Source organism: Anomalospiza imberbis, chromosome 22 (genome assembly GCF_031753505.1).
Source record: "Anomalospiza imberbis isolate Cuckoo-Finch-1a 21T00152 chromosome 22, ASM3175350v1, whole genome shotgun sequence".
Taxonomy (NCBI): domain Eukaryota; kingdom Metazoa; phylum Chordata; class Aves; order Passeriformes; family Viduidae; genus Anomalospiza; species Anomalospiza imberbis.
Genome location: NC_089702.1, coordinates 1,774,524 through 1,799,207, shown reverse-complemented (window position 1 = coordinate 1,799,207; position 24,684 = coordinate 1,774,524). Strand labels below are relative to the sequence as shown.

The window sequence follows — 24,684 nt, the reverse complement described above, 5'->3', positions numbered from 1 at the left end:
AGCCCCTCAGAGCACACAGGATGTGGAACAGGCCAGGGTGAGAATGCCCTGTGTCCAACAGCAGCAGCCCCTGAGTGTGGGGCTGTTTTCTCCCTGCTGAAATGCAGTTTGCTCCTTTGCCTTGTGTCTTGGTTTGAAAACACAGGTGTGTGCTAAGGAAGGCAGGAGCCTCCCTTGAAATGGAAAATGCAAACCCCCTCCCTCCAAATTATTATCATTTTGAAATTAAGAGGCTCTCGGGCAAAGATATGGGAATAGAAATAACAGTTCTTTATTGGGAAACATAAAAATACAAATGTAATAGTTCAAAAAAAGGAAATAAACCACTGCCAGAGTCAGAGCAGGCCCTGGCAGCCTGTGGGTCAGGGAGGTGGCAGCAGTCCCATCCCATGGTGGCTCAGCCCTCCTGCAGTGCCATCTGTGCTTCTGCTGGAGCAGGGATCCTGCACAAGGCTGGAGTTTTCCTCTGAAGCTCCAGGGCTGGTGGGGATGGGCCTGGGCTCCCTCTGGGAATGCAGCGGAGAAGAAAGCTGCTCCTCTGGGAATGCAGTGGAGAAGAAAGCTGCTCCTCTGGGAATGCAGTGGGCAAAGGCTGCTGTGGTGTTCCAAGGTCAGATTGTATCCAGGTAGGAATGCTTGGCTCCTCCCCTGGGCAGAGCCTCTCCCCATGGATGATGGAATTTTCTCAGCCATGCAGGGACACTCACTGGCCATGAACAGCAGAGATCTCCTGGAGGGAGGATTGGCTGTGGGAGAGATAAAGAAAACTGCCCCATGAACAGCAGAGAGCTGCCCCAGCTCTGACAGATGGCAATGGAATACACACCCCCCTGAGACAGGTCTGCAGTCCAACCTCCCCTGGGGCAGAGACATCCCCAGCACCATCCCAGGGCAGCAGGGGCTGTGTGCAACCCAAACCCCCATGGATGAGATCCCCCCTCTTTGCTGGGCACCTGCAAAGGGAATTTTTCCTCATGCCCATCCTACATTTCCAGCTGCGCTTCCAGTTGTTTCCCATCATCTGGGAAGAGTTTGGCTCTGCCAACTGTCGGGATCTGTGATATTCAGATGCTCCCGAGATTGTAGAAAGTCTCTGTCTTTCAGCCCCGCTGCCAAAGAAGGAGTCGTAATTCGTCTGTGCTGGTTTTCAAGGCTGTTTATTCTTTCTTATCTAAAATATTTTCTCTCTGACCTGCAGTAGGTCTGTCCTGCAGGACAGCGTGCAGGGCTCTGCCCCTCAGTGGGATGTTACAAACATTATATACCAAAAATTACATGTGCTATATTTACAATAATGAGCCAATACCTATCACCCATGTTGAACAGTGTGTCCCCAGCCCAAACCAGCAGAAAAATGCCAACACCACAGTGAAACAGGGAGGGCATGAAGAAGAAGAAAAAGGACAAGGCACACCCAGTTTCCTCCATCTTGCCTCCTTTGAACCCCTTACCTAGAATCTTAAAATTCTACTTTTGCACCCGTGCCACACTAATTACTATTTATATCAAACACTCAGAGCTTGTAACTCATCCTGAAAGACTGAAAACTCTTTTGCATGGACAGAGATCAGAGACAGTGTCTCTCGGGGCTCTGTACAGGGGGTTCCTGACCCCCTGCCAGGGTCCCAGACCTTCCAGGGCAGCCAGAGGGATGCTCTGGATTCCCACATGCCACATCTGGAACTGCTCCACAAGTGGTTGTGGGCTGTTGTTGGACCCCTTCAGCCTCCTTTCCTGCCCACTGACCCTGCCCAGCCCTTCCTCCTCTCCTGGGACCCCTCAGCCACCCAACCCCGAGCACATGGTCACATCTCCTGGACAATGTCCCTTTCCTACACATCCCTCTGTTTGCAGCATTCCCAGCCTGGAGCAACCAGCACCAGTGAGGCCCCTGGATGTGCTGAGCCCACACTGACCCATCAGGAGAGGGTTTAGACTGGTTTGGGTTCAAACTGGGCACGTTCAGCCCATTCACTCATAGGAGCTGTGGGTGAAGATTGTGAGAGGAGACAAATGACCCCAGGAAATTCACATAATTAATCAAAGGTCTGGAAAAGCTGTTAGTGGGGCAGGGCTGGGCTCTGTGGGGCAGGGAAGGTCTGGCTGGGCACTCGCTGGGGAAGCTGCAGTGAGAATTGCTCAGCACAGCCAGGTGGAGGGGGCATTTCTAGGGCAGCATCCCACTGGCATGGAGAGCTGGTGAGTTTGGATTTGTGTGGATCAGGAATGGCTGTGGGACCAGAAACAGCAGCAAATGTGAGGGGGCTTAACCCTGGGAGAGAGGAGTCGCTTTCACCATGGTGATGAACACACCCCTTGCAGCTCCACACCTTCACCACCTTTTCTGCATTTGCTCTTCTTCTAAACCCCAAAACTCCCCAGGGTTTTGAGGGAGAGCTCAGCTCCCTCTGCTCAGGTGGGTTTTAGGCACTGCCTGCTCCAGGAACCGGCAGAGGGGGATCCCAGGGAGCTGAGCTCTGGGAATTCCGGGATCTCCCTTCCTGCCTCTTCCAGAGCTCAGGGATTCCCACAGCAGCTTTTGCTCGGCCCAGGCCCCGGGAATGGTTCAGCAAATCCAGGAGCCACACAGGCCAGTGCTAGCCAAGGGCCAGCCCCAGGTTTGGGGGTGATCTCGATGGAGATTTGGGAGTCTCATGTTCTGAAGGTCGTGCGTTCGGTCCTCACACAGGACACCATTAAATGTTGAGTTTTGGGGGTTTTTTGGTTTTGTTCTGGTTTGTTTCGGTTTTGTTTTTTTTTTGTTGGTTTTTTTTTTTTTTTTGTTTCGTTTTTTTTTTTAATTTGGGATTGAAGTTTTTGAGATGACATTTTGTGTTTAGGTTTAGATGTCTATTTTTTTTAAATCTATGTTATAGTTTCATAGATAGTGAGTTTTGTAGTATTTTATTAATAAGGTATAAAATGGTTAACTATGTTTTGTTAGGATGTTTTTCAAGGTTAAGCTATCTAGTTAAGAAATGACACGTTAATTATTTTTATTTTTAACATGAAAACTAATTACTCTAAGTCTGCAATGCAGACTTTTTTTGTCTAATTATAAAATACTACTTAAATTAATGAAAAAGAAAGAAGAAGAAGGTAAAAAAGAAGGATTAGTTTTTGGTTTAAAACTTCTATTTTGTTTCATATATATTACTATATTTTAAAACCTTAAACTCTAAGTTTTTTACTTTGTGATATTACATACATTTAAATTAACTACACACTTGTAATTTCACTGTTCTCAATTAATTTTGGAAGCCTTTTCCACGGCTTTAGGTTAAATGTAGTGTTTTCTTGGGAGTCAGAGTTTGTTAGCATAGAAAGTGTAAAATTTTTAGTATCTAGAACTCTAACAGGGCAGTAAGTCAGTTCTTCTTACAGAAGATGGGTCCTGAAGCCAAGAGAGGGAACAAGAGTGTGAGCAGGAACCCTCAGCCCACAGGCAGGGCAGACCAACCTTCAGTGGGGAAAACCCCCGGTTCCCAAACCCTCCGTGCTTGGCAACAGCCTCAGGAGACAGCCCTGCCCCAGAATTCCTGTCCCACCCCAGAACATCTCCCTGGCACGGTGGGATTCCTCTCTCACCTGCTCTGTGCTCATCCCCACCCCGATGTGCTCAGGACAGGGGGATCCTGGGGCTGCTCAGCGTGTGAGACTCAGCCCAGCAGATGGATTTGGGGGTTTTGGAGCACCCTCCTGCCACGTGAGCAGCAGTGATTGCCAGCAGCACTCAGGAGCTGGAGATGGCAAAAGTGGCACCAATTATTGGGTAGGTCACTGGGAGATTGGAGAAAACACATTTGGAGTTTAGAGACAAAAATCTGCCCCAGCCAAGCACAAGTGACTCCTGCTTTCAGTAAAGAAACCACCTGGTGACACAAGCCCTGAACAAATGCTTGGGGCTTGAGTGATGTTCTCCCCTCTTTGCCCCTAAATTTCATTAAATCTGAAGGATCTGGGTCGATTTTTAAAAGGAAAGAGGGAAACCCCATCCCACAGTGACTTTTTTTAGAGTACAGGAAGAAGATAAAGCACAACCAGATGCTCCTCTTTGTGAGGATGATCTGTCATCACTGGGTGTCATTTGGCAATTTTTAAAATGATTGATAGAGCACAATGAGAAATACATAAAATGCTGGTTATTATTCCCTGAGTGCAAACACTCACACTGAGCAGGGCAGCCTCCTCCCAACACTGCCCTTGATGCTTCCCCCTGGATTTTCCCTGTTCTGGCTTTCCCTTGCTGCTGCATCACTGCACCCCTGAACCTCCTTCCCTTTCAGTCTCCCTGGGATTAGACACTCGGAGTGAAAATTATCCATCCTCTGCCAGTCTGTCCACAGGGAGAGCCTCTTCCTGCCTCCCTACCATCCCTCCATCCCTCCCTGCCATCCCTCCATCCTTCCCTCCACCCCTTCCTGCCATCCCTCCCTCCCTCCATCTCTCCATCCCATCCATCCCTCCCTGCCATCTCTCCATCCCTCCCTCCATCCCACCCTGCCATCCTTTCATCCCTCCCTCCATCTCTCCATCCCATCCATCCCTCCCTGCCATCCCTCCATCCCTCCCTCCATCTCTCCATCCCTCCGTGGTTGATCCCCCAGGGGACAGGAGGGGATCCCCACCCTGGGGACATCGGGGGGGTTGTTCTCTGCTGGTCATTCCTGGCCTCAGCCCCAGGGATGGAGCTGTGGGGCCACGATCAGTGCCCAGCTCAGGGCTCTGGGGTGGCCTCACTCCTTGCTTTTTCCAGCAGATCTGAGCAGTTTAGTGGGAGCTTTCCAGAAAGCCCCACGCCGCCTCTGGCAGCTGCAAATGCCCAGCTGAGGGTGGCAGAGCAGCCTGGGCCCCTCTGCAGTGAGCCCAGCACTCAGCCAGGCTCACCAGGAGCTGATCCCACAGATCCCACACTCCAGCTCCCCTTGCTGCCTGTCCAGCCCTGGTCTCTTACCTGCTTGCCCTGCCAGCCTCAGGTGACCCTGAGGGCATTTTTGTGATACCAGCATTGCTCACAAACCCCTTTCCCCACCCACTGCACACGGCTTCCCTTCCCAGGGTGTGCTGGTCACGGAGAGGCACCACCGTGTGCATGGCCAATAAACAACAATCACCCAGGACCCAGAGGAATTGAAATACCCTGAGCTGAGGAGAGCTCTCAGAGTGATGATTAAATTCTTTCCAAGCAGCCACAGGTTTGAGAGTGATTTCTAGATGGACTTTTGCTTTTTAAAAGGATTATGGCCCTTAGTGACTACATTAAGGGGGAAGTTTAATGGGACAGAATCTGGCCTTGTGGATGTTAAATGTTGTTCAGATCATACAACTCATGCACACTCTTTAACGAGGTCATTTCCAAGCACACCAAGTGGAAAAAGAGCTCTCTGCTTCAAGGGGTCACACTGGGCTGTAAAATCCGTGGACACTTTCCAGGACAGTTAAAGATCCCATTGCTGCCCTGGCCCTCACCCTTGGCTGGGCCATCAGCCTCTAATGCTCAGGCAGCTGAATCCCCTTTTAAAAAATGAATTTTTAGTCTGTTTTACGGACCCCCAAGGACTGCAGAGTCAGGTGGGGAGTCTGTGGTGACACAGGTGTCCCCTCTATGCAAAAGATCCAACCTCCAGACATGCTCAGAGGGTGATTCCTGAGTGAAAAGCTGCTATCCAGTCCCTCTCCTCGTTGGAATTCTGTCAGGTTTTGTCTGTTCTCCACATTCAGTCAAGACCTGACATTTCCCCCCTCAGATGTGAACATCCATTGCATGCTTTGACTTGCAAACTTTCCCTCCTGCTGCTCTTGATCTTCAGGCAAACCCAGGAATTTGTGTGCTCCCCTGCCCACAAAGGGCTGCAGTCAGCACAGTACCAGAATTAAAACACGTGAGTGTTGCAGCAGGTGTGAGACAGAGAAAGAGCCAGGATGGAAACTGCTGCTCCCAGCGCCGTGTCCCCAGGCCAGCACAGCCAGGATGCACCAGTGCCACTGCTCGGAGCAGAAACATTGACCAGAACTGGAAAACACCAAATACACCCCAAACCTGTGCAACAAACCCCCCTCCAGGCAGAGACAGGTTTTCCCAAAGGCAGCAGGTGGCAAACAAGGTCCCAGCTGTGAGCTGCTCTTTCCTGCTGGTTCCCCAGTGCTGGGTAAGAACCTCGGGATCAATCTGAGGCATTGATTGGTGTCAGAGAGCCAAGCAGGACCATGTTTGTAACTCTGTGCTGCAGGGACCTGAGCTGCTGTGGGAGGAAACAGCTCCTGCCCAGAGCAGCTCTGGCTGCCCCTGGATCCCTGGCAGTGCCCAAGGCCAGGCTGGACAGGGCTTGGAGCAGCCTGGGACAGTGGAAGGTGTCCCTGCCATGGCAGGGGTGGCACTGGATGGGCTTTAAGGTCCCTTTCATCCCAAACCATTCTGGGATTTTGCAATTGTGGTTTCAAAGAGCTTCGCTGGAGTTCCTGGGAGCTCTCAAGGAGTGCTGCTGGCCATGGCTCTGGAGGAATTCGGGAAGAGCAGGAGCCACCAGGACCAGCAGCACCCTCTGTGCAGCACTCATGGATCTCCTCGTGCATCTCCAGGTGTGCTGGAGGCTCCAGTGAGGAAAATGTAAAATCTTTCTAACAATTTTGTCAGGCTAAATTGTTAGAAAGGTGGGTTTAGACACTGGATTAGAGTGGGATTAGACAGAGTGAAAATAATCCATCCTCTGCCAGTCTATCCACAGGGAGAGCCTCTTCCTGCCTCCCTCCATCCCTCCATGTGCCTTGTCAGGGCAAGTGGCACAGAGGGGCCCAGGATCCCTGCAGCTTGTCCCCATTAATGTGGGAGATCCCTCGGGAGGGGAAAGGGAGAGCTGCAATGCAGGGAGTGCCCCAGGGGACAAGATGTGCCCTTGGTGACAGCCCAGAGCTCTCCTGCCACAGGGCTGGAGCTGTCCTGGTATGGGGAGGGGGAAAATGAGTTCTTCAAATTCATCTGCTTCCAGCTGCTGGGTTCAGAGCCAGAAAACATTCCCAGAGCAGTGCTGGAGCCCTGGCTGCTGAGAATTTCAGACTTTCTGTGCTGGCAGGCACTGACCCCCAGGAGAACACTTCATTGACCTGAGGCCGTGGAGAAGCTTCTAAAATGGAATGATAAAACTGGGATTGTGGGTGTGGAGTTTGGATAGGAGTGTGTGATATCACAGAGTGGAAAACTTAGAGTTTAAGGGTTTAGAATATAGTAATATATATATAAAGCAAGATGGAGGTTTTAGGGTGGAGGCTGGTCCTTCTTTTTCACCTTCTTCTTCACCTTCTTCTCCATGGGTTTGGGTGGTTTTGTGTAATTGGATAAAAAGTCCACACTGCAGGCACCGGTGGTTGGTTATTGGGTTAAAAGTAAAAATAATTGAGGTGTCATTTCTTAATTGGACAGTTTATCCTCAAGAGGCCTTGTAGGGAGAGACAGGGCTCCATTTTTAGTTTGTTAGAGGGAAGTGCTGCAGAACTCAGGGTTTGTGAGACTGTCGCAGAGATAAGAATTAATGAGTATCTGAGTCTGAACAAGAAATACCACCTCACACATTTAATCCCGACCCTGGCAATAAAAAGAAGCAAAGATTCCTCACAGAGCAGCACACCCCAGGGAGGTTCTCCCTGCATTTCCAGTAAAAAGCTGCAGCACTGAGCTCAGGCTGACACAGGTGCTGGACTCCCACAGGCTGGAGCACACTCCTCACACAAATGCCAATATTACCCAGGGCTGAGCAAATTCCTGTTCATCTCCAGGACCCCAAGAGCTCCCAGGACTCATCACAGACAGCACCAGCTTATGGGATTGCAGAAGAAAGAGAAAGGGGTGACCCAGCAGTTGTTCCCCAGGACACAGGGTCCCCTGCTGGCCCTTTGCTTATCTCTTATCATGAACCTGTAAAAGCACACGTGAGCACACCCCAAGGGCCAGCCCTGACCCACCCTGATCACACAGCACAGGACAGACCAACACCTTCCCAAGGAGCTGCTTTCCTGGAGGGCAGCACCCCCAGGGGGCTGGGAGCCCTGTCCCATGGAGGGGTGTCATGGTTGAGACAGAGACAGCACAAAGCAACACTCTCCATTTTCAGAAGGCTTCAAACTGTTTTTATTATAGCCTGCATGCTTTTTATACATTCTTACAAAGCTCAGAAGTTTACACTTTACTCATTGGTCACCAGAGACAAACAAAGTGCTGATTGGAATAGGCAGTTGCAGGTTTCTCTTATTTATCCTTCCTTCTTTCTTGGTTTCTGTGTCAGCAACCTTGGAAGGAAATTCTTTCAGGGGCAAACATGGATCCTCTTATCAAACTTCTCTCTGGCTCACAGAAGTTGCTGTAAAACCTCTCCCGCAGAGGGGCAGCTCACAGGGTTGGCTTTGGCTGGTAAATCCCAGCTGCTTGAGCAGCCCCTAGCACACAGTGGATCCACCAGCCCTGAGTGCCCCCAGCACTGCTGCCTCCAGGGAGGGAGAAAGAAATGTCCCAGAACCTTTTCATCTCCCTGGCAGGAAACCTGCCCTAAATGCTGCTTTTCATGAGCCCAGGAACAGTTCTGACCTGCTGTTTCCAAACACTGCTGGGTCTCATCTCTCTGGGTACCTGGGGCCTCTCCAGCCAAAGGGAAGATGAGTTTGTGGCCAGCTCTGCCGGGAGGATGAAGATGGGCGTGGGCACATGTGGTAACCACATATCCTCTGAACAGAGAGAGAGATAGCTCTCCCAGGATTTTCCTGGGAAGCTGTGAGAAAGCTCGGTCAAAAAATAAAAGAGAAACAATTCTTATCTTCACTTGCTGCACTTGTTGTGCACACGTGGAATGTGTTATGGAGATTTGTTTACCAAAGAGTGGTTTCTTAATTGCCCAGTAGTGATGGTGTTTAGATTTCAATTAACCACTCTGGTCTGTCTGTATCAGACTGTCTGCAAGAGTGATAAGTTTTTCTTAATAGTGTAATATAGTATAGTACAGTAAAGCAATTGATCAACCTTCTAAAATCATTGAGCCAAGGCTAATTATTACCCAGCAGGGACAATAGGCTCAGCTCCTTCCAGGCTGGGGAGTGGGAAGAGTCAGCTCTCCAAGGGTGGAGGGAGCCCAGGAGCAGCCACAGAAGGAGGAGCTGCACAAGAACTTTCACTGCCAGGGCTTCAAGGGCTCATCCCAGACCATGGGAGCACAGAGTCAGCTCACCTCTGCTGGATCCACAGCCCTGCTGTGCCTGGCATCATCAGGGGGGACAAAAGGAGCCCTGGCCTGGTCAGGACTCCTGAGGGGCTGAAGGGAATGAGCAGAGGAAGAGCAAAGGGATTTGCTGTGTGTCTGTGTCTGCCTCAGGCACTGCTGCTCATGCTGTGTCCTGCTCTCCCACAGACACAACGCCAGCCCCTCTGTGTACATCCATCCCTCACACCATGGGAGCCACAGCAATGTGGGACCCAGGAGGGACAGAGAGCAGGAGAGGGAAATGGGTCTGGCAGTCCTGCAGCTGCCAGCCTTGGGGTTATGTTTGTGCCTTTAAAATTGTGCTTTTCCTCCATCTCTCAATCTCTCAAATTCACCCTGTGACCCTTCCTCTCTTTATGTGCTTCCTTCATCCCCATGAGCCCCTGTGATTCAGATTTAACTCCTCTGATTTAGATTTGATTCCAGTGATTGAGATTTTAGCTTTAACGTCTTGTGTAAGACACAAGATTTGCCCCTGGGATCCCAGATCTGGATTTCAAAGAGGTTTTGTTTCATCTTCACATCTCAGCCACTCTATAAGGAAACCATTGGCCCAGGGACCCCTCAGCCACAGCTCCTGACTTCTGTGTCTTCCCAGCACTCCTGGGGAGACCTGGATGATGGGGCAAGAGGAATGAAGTTTTTATAACTGAGTTGCAGTGGGGAAATCACAGGTTCACTGACACGAGAAGGAAAATGAAAATGAGGTGATGGCTGGAGAGAAGGTGCTGCCTGTTCACTGCACCACTGGGGCAGGGTCTGTTCCTCGGAGCTCAGCACTCGTCCCAGCAGGGCTGAGCCCCATCCCATGGGATGGGAGGGAGCTGGAAGCACAGAGCAGCTCTGGGAGCCAGTCCCAGGGCACTGCCCTTTGTGCTGCTGCCTCCCAGCCACATCTGGCTGCCTCCACGTGTCCCATCCAAGAGTGGGGGATGTGGAGCCCAAAGGTTGCCTGAAGCCTCAGGCAGGTGCCCCAGGGGGCAGAGAGGGGCAGGAGGAGCAGGGAGCAGGAGCTGTGGCAGAGGTCAGCACTGGGGCAGGGGTGGGAGTCAGGTCCCCCCAGTTGGTGTCTCCAGCAGACACATTTCTCCTGAGCAGGTACCCTGGGATTCCCTTCACATCCTTAAAGTCATTCAGGTGTAATTAAATCAACTGGTGCCAGCTCAGCCTCCAGCCTGAGACTCCAGCCTGGGAGAGCAGCTCTGGGTAAGGACAGTCACCTGTGTGTCCCACGGCATCTCTGTCCTTGGAGGAGCTCAAATTGTGGAAGGACAAGGCCCTGAGAACCCAATTGTGACCTGGAAATGGCCCTGCTCCGAGCCCTCCTGAGGGCTCTCCCTTCCTGGATGAACAAAGGACTACAAATGATTGTTTTATTCCACACAGTCTCCAGGAGCTTGAGGAAGAAACACAAATGCAGTGGGGGAAGTGGTTGGTCCCACAGGTGCTTGGAATGTGATGGGAATGGGATGAACTCCAACCAAGGGAGCTGGGAGAAAACAGCCCTGGGCACCTGCAAAGGCTGGGAGCAACCAGCAAAGAGTGCAGAGCAAGAGCTGGGTGTGCTGCTGGACCAAAACCTGGCTGTGGAGCAGCCATGGGACATGGCAGCACAGAGAGCCACCAGGGCTGCCCCAGGGACAGCAGGGACAGGGAGGAGATCCTGCCCTGCTGCTCAGCACTGCTGGGGCCTCACTCAGCTCTTGCCTGTGAGCTCCCAGTCCAAAAGAAACTGAATCAAGGGGCCAGAGAATCTCCTGAGCTGGAAGAGACCCAACAAGGATCATCCAGGCCAACTCCTGGCCCTGCTCAGGACACCCCAGCAATCCCACCATGGGCTGAGAACACGCTGAGTCAAAACTCCTTTTATCTGTCCACAGTGGTGCCTGCACAGTGAGGTCTGCTCTGAGTTCCTGATGGTCACTCTGGCACAGAGCTGCTGCTCACACACTTCTGAACCCACCTTCTGCAGGGACACCTCAGGCTGTGCAGCACCAGGTGTCTCAGTGCCTCTTTAGGCCCTGTGTCGTCACCCTTCAGTGACAATTCCTGGCCAAATAAGCAGTTTGACTGGGCCACTGGCAGCTCCTTGGAGCAGTAAAAGGATCCTCTCAAACCTGTCTTGCTCAGCTCACAGCTGCTCCCTGAACCTGGTGTCCATCCAGGTGGAACTGTGCTGGTTCAGTCTCTGCCAGGGCCACCTGCACAGGTGTCCAGCCAGCCTGGAGCAGAGGCACTGACACCTCTGACCCCAGAGCAGCCCCTGTGCAGGAATGTTGATCCCTCTGCTGCTGAACTCGCCCTTGGACAGGGCACTTTCCACCTTGGACACAGCTGAGAAGCTCTCGTGTCAGTTCTCCTAACAGCTGAGAGATCCCAGCGTATTCCCCAGGTTCCAGGTGTTGCTGCCCTGGTTCCAGTCCCTGGCAGGTCCTGTCAGATCCTCCAGCCCCTTGGGGAGTTCTCAGGTGCTCTGGAGCACCCAGGATGGCTCCATGCAGAGCTGAGTCCCTCTGTGCCCTCCAAGGCCCGGGGTGCTCCCAGCTGTGAAAGCCCTTCCCACAGCAGGGCCATCAGCAGCACTTCTGTGCTCAGGAACCCCTGGCTTTCAGAACTTTGTCCCCCTGAGCTCTTGGCTCATCAAACTCCCCCTGTGTTGGACAAAGCCCTTTTCTGACCCAGAGATGGGGCAACTGAGAGGTGTTTTAAAAAGTCTTATTCCATTTTCAGTCTCATGTGAAGGGTGAGACAATACAGATGTTATAATTCACTCCATCACAATCAGAAGCCAATTATTTCCTAATTACAATACATTATAAGTGTTTCTTGGCCTATCAGCTTTTGCCACCCCATGCTGTAAATTCCTTAAAGCCAGTCATCTAAAATTACCCCTCGTGGGTCCCACTCCAATGCATCTTTCATAGTTCTATTTCTCCAAAGTATCTAGTGTTATTTGCAAGGCCATCCTTTGAACTTGTTTCTGGTTCCATTTCTCTCTCAGCAATGTCTGTCCTATTCCATGGCATTTCTAGGCAGCATTTCTTATCTCAAGGTTTGCACACAGATGCACACTGTGTGAGCCTTCTGCCAGGCTTGGAGAATTCCCTATATATCCATTTCCCACACCCCTGGGGACGGTGGGGGCAGGGTTGGGGTGATCAGTGGCACCAGGACAGGGCACAGGCAGGCATGGGGGTGTTCCCCAGCCCTGACCCTGTCCCTGTCCCTGTCCCTGCAGGTCTCTCGCCCTGGGCCAGCAGTACAGCTCCCTGGGGTCCCAGCCCATCCTCTGCGGCTCCATCCCCGGCCTGGTCCCGAAGCAGCTCCGCTTCTGCCGCAACTACATCGAGATCATGCCCAGCGTGGCCGAGGGGGTGAAGTTGGGCATCCAGGAGTGCCAGCACCAGTTCCGGGGCCGCCGCTGGAACTGCACCACCATCGACGACAGCCTGGCCATCTTCGGGCCCGTCCTGGACAAAGGTAACCCCGGGGGGCAGCTGGGCTGGGGCAGAGCTGGCACAGCTCCCCTGGGCTTTGGGACACACCAGGATTGCCCTGCTGCACGGGGAAAGGGGCTGATGTGCCAGCTTTCAACCCCGATTTCTCTAATTTCGTTCTCTTCCAAGTTTTTGGCATGTTCCATCACAAGGGGTAATGAGGGAAAGGTTCCCATCCAGGAGCTCAGAAGGGCCAGGGAGGATAGAAAGGAAGGGGAAGGTTTAGCCCCAGGCACTCTCACATGTTCTGGAATCATGGGCTCCACCTCCCTGTCCTGGGCATGCAGCATTTCCAAACAAGGTCCAGCAGACCCGTGGGAAAAGCCAAGGAGAGGGGACGTGGTTGAGCTCTTTGGGATCGAGGCAGAGCCACTGAAGCACAAACTGCCCACCCCAGGAGATCCCAGGGCTCAGGTTTCCTCACCAGTGAGGAACCACGGTTGAAATCCATGGTCCTGATCAGGCTTAGTTCAGGAAATCTTTTTTTTTTTTTTTTTTTTCAATGGGATTTCAATGAATATTTTCACAAATGAGCCCAAAAAGCAGGAAACAAGGAGAGGTTATAAATTCACTTTCCCTCTCCTCTCTCCAAACTCATCCCCTGCTCCTGAAATGCCACCTTTCTAAAGTGGCACAGATCAGGCACACTGGAGCATTGATGAGGCACCATAAAATTGGAATTCCCAGTGAGATCATGGGGCATTACACTGGGAAAAGTGAGAAAGGGCCCCAAAACAGGCTGGAAGGAGGTGCCGGAGGGGCAGATCCTAGAATCACAAAATTCCCTGAGTTTGAAGGGATACACAAGGATCATCCAGTGCAGCTCCTGCCCTTCCCAGACACCCAACATCCCCACCCTGGGCACCCCTGGCAGCACTGTCCAAACGCTCCTGGAGCTCTGGCAGCCTCGGGGCTGGGACCATTCCCTGGGGAGCCCGGGCAGTGCCAGCACCTCTGGGGGAAGAACCTTTCCCTGAGATCCAACCTGACCCTCCCCAGCACAGCTCCATGATAACCTGTCCCACATCTCAGATGCCCCAGAGCCCAGATTAAAAGGCATTCCCAGAAAACTGAACCAAGTGCTGAATTAGAAACTCCCAGTGGATAAAAATCTCCAGTTTCTCCTGTGGATTTTGTTCTCTCTGTGCCACATTCAGTACAGGGCATATCCACAGGTGATATCTTGGTTTCACAGCTTCGTGAACACAACCAAAACCATTTCCCTCTCCTCTTCCTTGGTGTTGACAGCACTTGGGTCCCTGCAACCCAGATTCTCCTTATTGCACAGAAATTATTGTTTCCAGTGGTGCTTTGGAAATGGGGATTTTATGGTACAAACTTCAAGGAACTGGAGAAATTGGGGTGAGAGCAGGACTTTGGACTCTTTCCCAACAGTGCCCTGGAGAATGCAGGAGTTCTGGTGAGCCTTTCTTACAAAGCCCCAATATTCTACAAAGAAACAGCTCATAATATTCTTTTTTTCAAGTTTCAGCCTCCCAGTAAGGCTAGGTATCGTTTCAGGTCCCTGAAATGTCAGTCGAGTATTTCAGTGAAAATCATTTCTTTGTGTTAATGTGGGATTCTTTGCAGGAACCAGGACTGTCAAACCTTATTAGAGCACTAATAGGCACCATGAGATTCATTTCCCCTCTGTTGTGCCAGGGTGTATTTTGGGGTAACTGTTGTATTTACTACAAATAACTTGTCAGCAGGGCTCAACACACTCTTGATTTGCTGCCTCATAAAAGCCTGTCCTAAATTTCAGCACTTAAAAGATCAGAAAGTTTTAATTTTCTTAAAAAACGGCCGCTAAGAAACTGTCATTAAAATTCTAAACAAGTTATGAAAGAACTGTTCAAGCATTGAGACACTGAAAATCTCTCACCACCATTTCTGTCAGCGGGAAAGCACTTAAAGATTAGATTTGATCCATCCTCCCTGTAATGAGCAAACTGAACTTTGAATTTATGGAGAATATTTTAAGATTCTTTCGGCTGCAGGGACTCGAGCAAAGCCTCATGTGTGGACTTGCCTCAGCATCTCCACGCACCCCGAGCTGACAAGGTAAAATATCACCCAGAGCTCTGAAACGCTTCTGACAGATGGAGAAAAATGAGTGAGCTCGTTGGATGTTCAGCTTTCCCAATCCCACTGTGACACATCTCCAGACAGCCCTGCCAGGCTCCCAGGGCGTATTTATCCTGATGTCTCACTAACCTGTAAGTGGAGCAGTTAAAAATAAACAGCATCATCTGCAAAGGAGGACACATCAAAGCCCAGCCCACCTGATCGTGGGGATTATTCACATTTTTGAACCGTGCTCGTGTCTTTTCCCTGCTGCCTTCAAAATTAATGAGCGGATTGGGGATGGAACTGGTGTCATTGTGTGGCAGTGAGGAACACGGAGCCTTTGAGATTCCCAGTCTGCAGGACAGGAGCCACTGCAGGGAAAAGCAGAACCTTTCCAGCCACGCTCCCTCAGCTGAGGGAGGAGAGCAGGAGATGTGGTCGAGCTCACAAGGTTGGTGACAGAAGTGAGAGGTGCTGTCGGCTGTGGGCAGGGTGGGACAGCCCTGCCTGTCCCTGACAGGGGCTGTTGGACACCCCTGGGCCTTCAGGGGTTCATGGAACAGCCTGAGCTGGAAGGGACCTTTCAAAGAGCATCTGGTCCAACTCAGCTTCTTCCGTGGATGCAGCAACAGGAGTCACAGACTGGTTTGGGTTGGACAAAGCCCATCCCATCCCACCCCCGCCATGGCAGGGACACCTTCCACTGTCCCAGGCTGCTCCAAGCCCTGTCCAGCCTGGCCTTGGGCACTGCCAGGGATCCAGGGGCACCACAGCTGCTCTGGGCACCCTGTGCCAGGGCCTGCCCACCCTGCCAGGGAACAGTTCCTTCCCAATATCCCATCCATCCCTGCCCTCTGGCAGTGGAAGCCATTCCCTGTGTCCTGTCCCTCCATCCCTTGTCCCCAGTCCCTCTCCAGCTCTCCTGGAACCCTTTAGGTGGTCCTCAAAACAAGAGTTTTGGGCCCATAATCTGGATCCTATGGCCACCCTTGTCATGTTCCCTTTTCCTGACTTCCAGCACACCCAGGGGTGCAGCCCCACAAACCAAAACCCAAACCCAAACCAAGACAATCCCTGTCACAGCTCACACGCTGCATTTGGCCAACAAAGGGTGGGGGTTTCACCTCACAAACACCTGGGTGAAATCCCCTGTCAGTATTAGCTTGCATAATCTCAGCTCCCTCAGGTAGACTGAGGCTATTTTGGAAAAGCTTCAGAGGTGCAGTTCTCACTACAACAGCATCAAAAATCCTTTCAAACAGAGCCTGAAAAGAAACTGAGGATAATTTCATTTTAAAGGAGCTGCAAACCTGTTAACCATGGTCACTTCCACTGAAGGAGGGCTCAGCCTGCAGAGCAGCAGTGTGGGAGGGCTCAGCCTGCAGACCCTGCCCTGGCACACGGTGTCCAAGCCTTCCTGGGCTGCTCCTCCTGGGGACATCCTCCAGGCACTGGTGCCAGTGTGGGGCACAGGGCTGCCCTCCCTGAATAGCCAATACCCCTGAATACTGCCTCCAGGTCCTCCCCTCCCATGCCCACCTCACTTCTCTCCCCAGTGTCACCCACAGCTCCAACCTCTCCTCCTGCAGCCCCTGGCAGGGCAGAGAACACCAAAGGCAGCTCAGGGAAACCCCAGGAGCTGAGCCCATTTAGGAGCTGCTGAACAACAGCCCTGGTGAGGCTCTGCCCTCACCCACCCGGGTTTCTCCACATTTCCCACCCCAGAGTCAGACTCACAAGGTTTTGGCTGCTGTAGCTGCCCAGGTTTTGGTTTCCTGAGGCCACTGATGATCCTCCTGCAAGGACAGGCTGGGAGAGCTGGGGGTGCTCACCTGGAGAGGAGAAGCTCCAGGGAGAGCTGAGCCCCTTGCAGGGCTCGAAGGGGCTCCAGGAGAGCTGGAGAGGGACTGGGGACAAGACTCTATCAGTGAAAGGACAAGAGGAATGGCTTCCCACTGCCAGAGGGCAGGGATGGATGGGATACTGGGCAGGAATTGTTCCCTGGGAGCGTGGGCAGGCCCTGGCACAGGGTGCCCAGAGCAGCTGTGGTGCCCCTGGATCCCTGGCAGTGCCCAAGGCCAGGCTGGACACTGGGGCTTGGAGCAGCCTGGGACAGCAGAAGGTGTCCCTGCCGTGGCAGGGGTGGGATGGGATGGGCTTCAAGGTCCCTCCCAACCCAAACTGTTCTGTAGTTCTGTGAGTCTACGTTTTCTTTTTTCCATGTCTTATTTTCTAACGCAGGCCGTTAAAAAAAAAAAAAAATCCCCGAATGTGGGGTAAGATCATGTTTTTACAAGCAGATTCCCCCGGATGATTTATACTGCAGGTGTGCAGTCTGGGATAAGGAGGGAAGAAAAACCTGCTTTCCCCTTCCCTCCTTTCCCTTTTCTTTGTAAAATAAGGTCAGCTCTTATCTAAAGCCAATGGCTCTTCCAGCCAAGTCCTGCCCAGACCAGGGCTTAGCCAGCAGCCACACGTTGCTGGGAGGGGGAAGCAATCGCCTTTCTCGGGGCTAGTGATGAAATCCGTGATTTTGGTTGAAGCTGGCAGCCAGACAGGGCCGGCTGTGAGTGCCCCGCGGGCAGCTGGAGAGCGGCAGGAGCCTTTGCAGGCTCACACCTTTCCCCACTCGCTGTGCTCCTGTCCCCTCAGCCCGGGCTGCCCCGGCTCCTCTCCTGCTCCGGGGAGACGCCGGGGACATTCTCCGGGAAGATGCTCCCGGGCCGGGCAGCTGCGGGGGCGGCAGCTGGGCCCGGGCTGCCCTCGGGGGTCCCCGTGAGCTCGGCTAAGCCCCTGACACGAGCTGTGAAAAGGCAGACCCGCACCACGATAACCCATGGCTTTTCTCAGCCATGACACTCGCAGTCATTTGCATCTAAACAGGGGTGTGTGGGATCAGGGGCCGGCTTGATATAAACTCAGCAGCTTAAAGGGAGGGGGAGGGAAAGGAGAGAGGGAGAGAGAAAAATAAGCTTATACCGATGAGAAAGAGCTAAGCTTCCTCCCCTACTGTGAGGCAGGGCGAGCGATACCATCGCAGCGCCGCAGTCGTTTCAAATCGCTGCCGCATTCACACGCCCTTTAGCCATTCTGGGGGGCTGGGGAGCGCCATCAATAGGGATTTCCCAGCCGGGCTGGCGGGATTGGAGGGTGACGGCAGGACAGGGGAACATTGCCCCGTTGCTACGAGGTGCTCCTGGGGAATGCCAGTGCTCTGTGCCGTGGGTACGCTGGCCGGCGGAAACATTCCGCATTATGCTGGTAATACAGTGTGACACCGCGGGAACAATGGCAAATTGAGTGTCCCAGCAGGTAACGGGCCTGGCTGGGAGACAGTCGCAGTGGTGCACTGTCAAGGCGGCTCTAATCCTCCCTCGCCAGCCCCTCCCCTGGTTCTGGGAACGCTGCTCCCGCATTTCATCTCTGGGAAATTCTCCCAGCTCCTCGCCCAGACCCAGGAGAGAATTTCAAGGCGAGCGGTTTGGTCGCAGCTCGCTCCCCCCCGCGCCGGCACCGTGCGGAGGGACACGGGGGACAGGGGGACACGGGGGGACACGGGGGACACGGGGAACACGAGGACACGAGGGACAGGGGGACACAGCGGGACACGGGGGACAGGGGGACACGGGGGACAGGGGGACACGGGGGGCACGGGGACATGAGTGACAGGGGGACACGAGGACACGGGGGGCACGGGGGACAGGGGGACACGGCGGGCACGGGGGACACAGGGACACGGGGGGACACCGGGGGCACGGGGGACACGGGGGACACGGGGGGACACCGGGGGCACGGGGGACACGGGGGGACAGGGGGACACAGGGGTCACGGGGACATGAGTGACAGGGGGACACGGGAGACACGGGGGACACGGGGAACACGAGGACACGGGGGACAGGGGGACACGGGGGGACACGGGGGACACGGGAGGACAGGGGGACACGGGGGGCACGGAGGACACGGGGGGACAGGGGGACACGGGGGGCACGGAGGACATGGGGGACAGGGTGACACGGGGGGCACGGAGGACATGGGGGACAGGGGGACAGGGGGCACGGAGGACATGGGGGACAGGGGGACAGGGGGCACGGGTGACACGGGGCAGCTGCCGGAGCCGTGTCCATCGCGGCCCTGCCCGGCGGGCACTGCCAGCCCCGCTCGGCCCCAGCCCAGCCCGCAGTGATGTTGCTCCCCGTGCCCGTTCACACCTCCCAGGGAAAGCGGAGCCACATCGGTCCCGAGAGCGATTCGTGTCCTCCCCCTGTCCCCGGGCTGTCCCGGGAGGCTCGCTGGCTCCTCCAATCTGATCTGCTTTGGATCACGGGCCACCCAAAGAGCCTTTGTCAGGCTGAAACACCTCACTGGGAGCAGGGACCTTCCACCGGTGCCCACAGCCCCCAGTGGTCCCAGTATGAGCAGCTGGTGAAAGATCCTCGAGGAAAACCCTGCTGGGTAGAGGCTGGATCCCTGCTGGCAATCGGAGATGGGAAGGGCAAGGAGGGAAGAGTTTGAACTGAAAGGAGATGAAAACCTCAGCGGGGTGCTGCCGGCACAGCCAGGACTGAGCCGCCCTGCTTGGAGATCCCATTTGGGAGGTCCCCGGGCAGGGCTGCACATTCCCACAGCTGGCACCCACCCACAGCCACCTCCCCTGAGAGCCTGCTCTGCTGGCATCAGCTCAGCTTGGCAAACCTGGCTTTTGGGAGCCAGACCCACCTCTGCAGAGAGACTGAGGCTGGGGAGAGGGGCCTGCTGTCCCCGGGCACCAGGCAGGAGCAGGGCAGGGATGCAGGGGACAGCTGAGAGATGGCTCCTTCGTGGCTCCCACTTTGGAAGGAGTGGACTGGCTCCAAGGTGGTTTTCTCAGCAGAAATTTCTGATTCATCCCACGTCTGCTGATGGCTGTCCCCATGATCCAATCACACCAGACCCACGAGGCAGTCAGAGCCCTCCAGCCCAGGCACCACAGCCCCTGAGCTCCAGCCTCCAGCCCCTCCCAGCCCCCTGCACACTGGCACAAGGTTGGATTGGCTCCAACATCTGCTCTGGATTTAGAGACCTGAAGTCTTCATCCTCATAGATGGGCTGAAGCAGCCCAGTGTCACTGCCATGGGGCTGCACCTCTGCAGAGCTCTGAGACAAAAGGTGTCCCCAGGGAGAAAGCTGGTTCTGAGATACTGACTGTGCTTGGGAGAGCCTGGGTCAGTGCAGCCACTGAGGCCAAGGGTCAAACCCTGTTCTCCCACAGTGTGTCCTGCATCATCCAAAACTTTTCCCCAGGTCAGTGAGCTCCTCCATCTCTAACCCCTGGCATGCAGCCCTTCTCTGGGTTCCCAGGCCAGGAATTACTCCAGTAACTCTCTCCTGAGGCCCCTCAAGCTGCTACTGATGCCCTGTTCACCCCTGAGCACTCATGCTGGATCAAATCCTGGATCCTGTGTTTGGGAAATGCTGCACGTGTGACCCCCAGAGCTGGAGTCACACCCCTGCCCCACCTCCTCCTGCCCAAGGGTAATGCTGGCAGCTCCCAGGAAACCTTCATTAACAAATTAACAAAACAACTTATTGCTTTGCAATGAGGTTTAGGTGCTGCTGGGGGAGGTTGGGAAGGAGAACACCAGTGTAGCACTGACCAGTGTCCGCCGGGCTCTGTGTCTCTGCAGCCACACGAGAATCTGCCTTCGTCCACGCCATCGCCTCGGCTGGGGTGGCCTTCGCTGTCACCCGCTCCTGCGCCGAGGGCACCTCCACCATCTGTGGCTGTGACTCCCACCACAAGGGACCCCCGGGGGACGGCTGGAAGTGGGGGGGGTGCAGCGAGGACGCCGACTTCGGCGTGCTGGTGTCCCGGGAGTTCGCGGACGCGCGGGAGAACCGGCCGGACGCGCGCTCGGCCATGAACAGGCACAACAACGAGGCCGGCCGGACGGTGAGTGTGCAGGGGGGACAGGCTGAGTGAACAGAGGGGACAGGCTGAGAGTCCAGTCCTGCATGGACGGCCCAGTGCAGCTCCTCCTGACAAAGTGGGACCACAGGAATTGCCAGGCAGCGACTTTCTAGGATTATTTTCCAGGGCACAGCATTTCCTCTCCCTCCAAACAGACACATGGGGTTAAGAATTAAAATATTCCTTGATTCCAGTGCAAACAGAATTCCAGAAAGGTTTGGGTTGATGGAACCCTAAAGCCCATCTTGTTCCACATCTCTGCCAAGGGCAGGGACACCTTCCACTATCCCAGGTTGCTCCAAGCCCCATCTTGCCTGGCCTTTGACATTGCCAGGGTGGGGCAGCCACAGCTTCCCTGGATATCCTGAGCACCTTCCGAGGCCGTGCATAGAAACCCATCCCCAGGTCAGCACTGGATGAAGAGGATTTTCCTCTCAGTGCCTCCTTCCTGCATGTTCCCTGTTATAACATTATCCCACCCAATGATTCCTTGGAGTAGATGACAGTCACAGCCCCATCCAAATGGAATATTTCACTCCACTCCATTCCATTCCATTCCATTCCATTCCATTCCATTCCATTCCATTCCATTCCATTCCATTCCACTCCATTCCATTCAATTCCATTCCATTCCATTCCACTCCATTCCATTCCATTCCTGCAGTCAGCAGGTACCTGGGCCTCTGCCTGCCCTGGGTCATTTGCAAACCTTTCCATCAGTGCTTGAAGCTAACATTGATATGGGTTTTCCATACCACAGCAGGTAGAGGTGGAAGGAGAGAAGCCTGACAGCTTCCAGTACAAAAATTCCCCACCAAACTCCAGTAATTTTGTTCAAAATCATTGATTATTTTGCTCTGCACAAAGGAGATTTTGGTGAAGAATCCTGTCTGTAGATTCCCAATTTCACACACTTTTTAGTACAAACTGTTGGACTTGGGACATAAATGAAGGGTCATTAGCAAGGAGAGGATAGGGATCAGTCTCTATCCACAGGGCTCAGAAACATCTCCAGCCCTCAGCTTCTCTGGGCTCTGACTGTCCACACACATAGGACAGGAAGGACCCCCACAAAAGGATCAGACATTGGGATTAGGTTAGACTGGATTAGAATAGATTGGGTTGGGTTGGATTGCATTGCATTGGATTGGGTTGAGTTGGGTTGGGTTAGATGGGCTGGAAGATCAGAGCAGCTGCCCAGCTCAGCTGTGCTTTTGTAGTGTGACATCTCTGGAGATCTTTAAAGCCCCCCAGCATCTCCAACCAGCCCGTGCTTACAGACTTACAGAACCAGAGAATATCCTGGGCTGGACAGGACCCACAGGATCATCCAGTGCGGCTCCTGTCCTGCACAGACACCCCAGCAATCCCACCCTGTGCATCCCTGGGAGCAGTGCTCAAACACTCCTGGAGCTATGGGACCATTCCCTGGGGAGCCTGGCCAGTGGCCAGCACCCTCTGGGAGAAGAACCTTTCCCTGAGATCCAACCAAACCTCCCCTGGCCCAGCTCCACCCATTGCCTTGGGTCCTGTCACTGGTCACAAGAGTGAAGAGATTGATACCATCCACTGCTCCTGTTGAGGGTGCTGAGGACCTCAGTGAGGTCCAACCTCAGTCTCCTCTCCTCCAGCTGAACAAACCAAGTGCCCTCATAAGGCCCTTCCAGACCCTTCCCCATCCTTGTGGCCTCCTTTGGACGCTGTCTAGCGGTTTAATGCCTTTTTTTATGTTGTGGGGCCCAAAACTGCCCCCAAAACTCGAGGTGAGGCTTCCCAGACCGAGCTTAGATCAGACATTTAAACCCAGGTGGCAGAGGCGGGTGATGGAGAGCAATCCCCCATTCCACCCGCTGCTGCTGACTGTGCTTTTCCCCCGGACAGACCATCCTGGACCACATGCATCTCAAGTGCAAGTGCCACGGGCTCTCGGGGAGCTGCGAGGTCAAGACCTGCTGGTGGGCCCAGCCCGATTTCCGGGCCATCGGGGACTACCTGAAGGATAAATATGACAGCGCCTCAGAGATGGTGGTGGAGAAGCACCGGGAGTCCCGGGGCTGGGTAGAAACTCTCAGGGCCAAGTACGCGCTTTTCAAGCCGCCCACGGAGCGGGACCTGGTCTACTACGAGAACTCCCCCAATTTCTGTGAGCCCAACCCGGAGACGGGCTCCTTTGGGACGAGGGACAGAACATGCAACGTCACCTCCCACGGCATCGACGGCTGCGACCTCCTGTGCTGCGGGCGGGGCCACAACACCCGGACTGAGAAGCGCAAGGAGAAGTGTCACTGCATCTTCCACTGGTGCTGCTACGTGAGCTGCCAGGAGTGCACGCGGGTCTACGACGTCCACACCTGCAAGTAAGCACAGGTGGGTCTGCACTGGTGGAGGTTGCTCCAGAGCAGGGCCCAGGGGTCCGTCAGCCCCGCGGTCAGCCCCACGCGTGGCCTCACCCTGCAGAGGACGGCACAAAACTCCTGGTGGCCCCGGCCAGGGCACACACCCAGGGCACGGAGAAGGCTCTGGGCAGCTCACCCAGGCGAGGTGCGACTGCTGATCCCCGGGGCAGGACAGACTGCCTGGGGAGGGCAGGGACAGGACAGGGAGAGCAGGGACAGGACAGACGGCAGAGACCAGGGTCAGCTGAGTCCCAGCAAGGCACAGCCTCACGAGGCAGAGCTGCTGCCACAGCAGCCCCCGAGCTCCCAGCTCTGTCCTGCTCCACAGCCCCTGCAGGCACCAGGCTCAGGTGGAGATAGATTTTTCACAAAGCTTCCCCAGCTGCTGCTGTCCTGGTCTCAGCAGATGCAGTGGGGAGAGGAAGGAGCCCCCACCCCAGCCCAGCTCTCTCCTTCCTGCTCCAGGGTGATGCTGGAGAACCAAACCTGTCTGAGCACACCAACAGAGCCCACGCATGGTCCCTCCTTCCCCCTCCCCTCTGCCCACTCTGTTCCCCACAGCCCCACGTCTCCCATGGAGGACTTCAGGAAGGCAGAGCCCAGAGCTGACCCTCTGGCACCTGGCCCAGGACAAGAGCAGGCACAGGGCACTGCTGCCACCTCCTACAGGGGACAGCATCGTCCCAGCCACCTCCTCACCATGCAGCTGCCCAGGAGAGGATTTTAAGGATCAGGGCAGTGCCTATTGACTAAACATTCCCTAACACGACTTTACATCCCAGAGGGAGCTCAGGGATCTCTCTGGGGACAGGTTACCTGCCAGGTGACCTGCTGCACCAGCCCTGAACATGAGAGACTCCAGGGAGAGAGGAAATCTCTGTCCCAGCCTCCTCGTCAGCCTTCCCTCCAGCCAGTTGTGGTCCCACAGCACAATGCTGGGCAGAGCCTTCCCCTGCCATGGGATTTACTGAGCTGTCAGCAATCATCCAGGAAGTGCCCCCAAGCACAGAGGCTCTGTGCCATGAGCAGGGATTTGGGCCCCCCACATCCCACGGCCCTTCCCAGGCAGCAGAACCAGTGTTTGTCCCCCCTTGCTCCCCAGGCCATCTCCTGTCCCTGAGCACATCCCCTCTCCCAGGGTTTACCTTCTCCAGGAGTACTGACCCATGAAATTAAAAAATAAATTAAAACTCCCTCTGTCCTAGTGGGCTCCAGGACCAACAGCCAGGCTCAAACACACCCCAGTCAGTGAAATCCAGGGAATGGTGGCCACTCGGGCTGGGGCTGCTGCTCCACTCTCTCTTCTCCTGGGAATGAGCAGCCCCTGGAGCTGCACAGAGCAATAACGGGGAGAGACCCCTGGCAGGGAGCAGAGGGGGCCCTCAGGCAGAGCAGAACCCCAGGTCCCTCCCGTGCAGAGCATCAGGACGAGCTCCAGACCCCCTTCAGAGGAGCCTTTGCTCCCAAAAATTCAAATCCCAGAGCTCCAAAAGCCTCCCCCAGCCGAGCCACGCCGTCCTCTGATATGCATC

The 24,684-nt window shown here is 54.4% G+C and overlaps 1 protein-coding gene and 1 long non-coding RNA gene across 2 annotated transcripts in view; one reads left to right on the top strand and one right to left on the bottom strand.

Moving 5' to 3' along the window:
- The window catches only part of WNT3 (Wnt family member 3), a 49,521-nt gene extending 26,029 nt beyond the window's left edge, over positions 1-23,492 (top strand). The window contains exons 2-4 of the mRNA XM_068212194.1: positions 12,481-12,722; positions 20,473-20,738; positions 22,638-23,492. Of these exons, the coding sequence (XP_068068295.1) occupies positions 12,481-12,722; positions 20,473-20,738; positions 22,638-23,117 (988 nt within the window). The 3' untranslated portion in view covers positions 23,118-23,492. The remainder of the gene's footprint in view (positions 1-12,480; positions 12,723-20,472; positions 20,739-22,637) is intronic.
- On the bottom strand, positions 14,681-18,266 carry LOC137486734 (uncharacterized). Its single transcript, XR_011005789.1, has 2 exons — positions 17,789-18,266; positions 14,681-14,956 (listed from the first exon to the last, which is right to left on the bottom strand). It is a non-coding gene; the product is annotated as an uncharacterized lncRNA (long non-coding RNA).
- Positions 23,493-24,684: the final 1,192 nt, after the last annotated feature.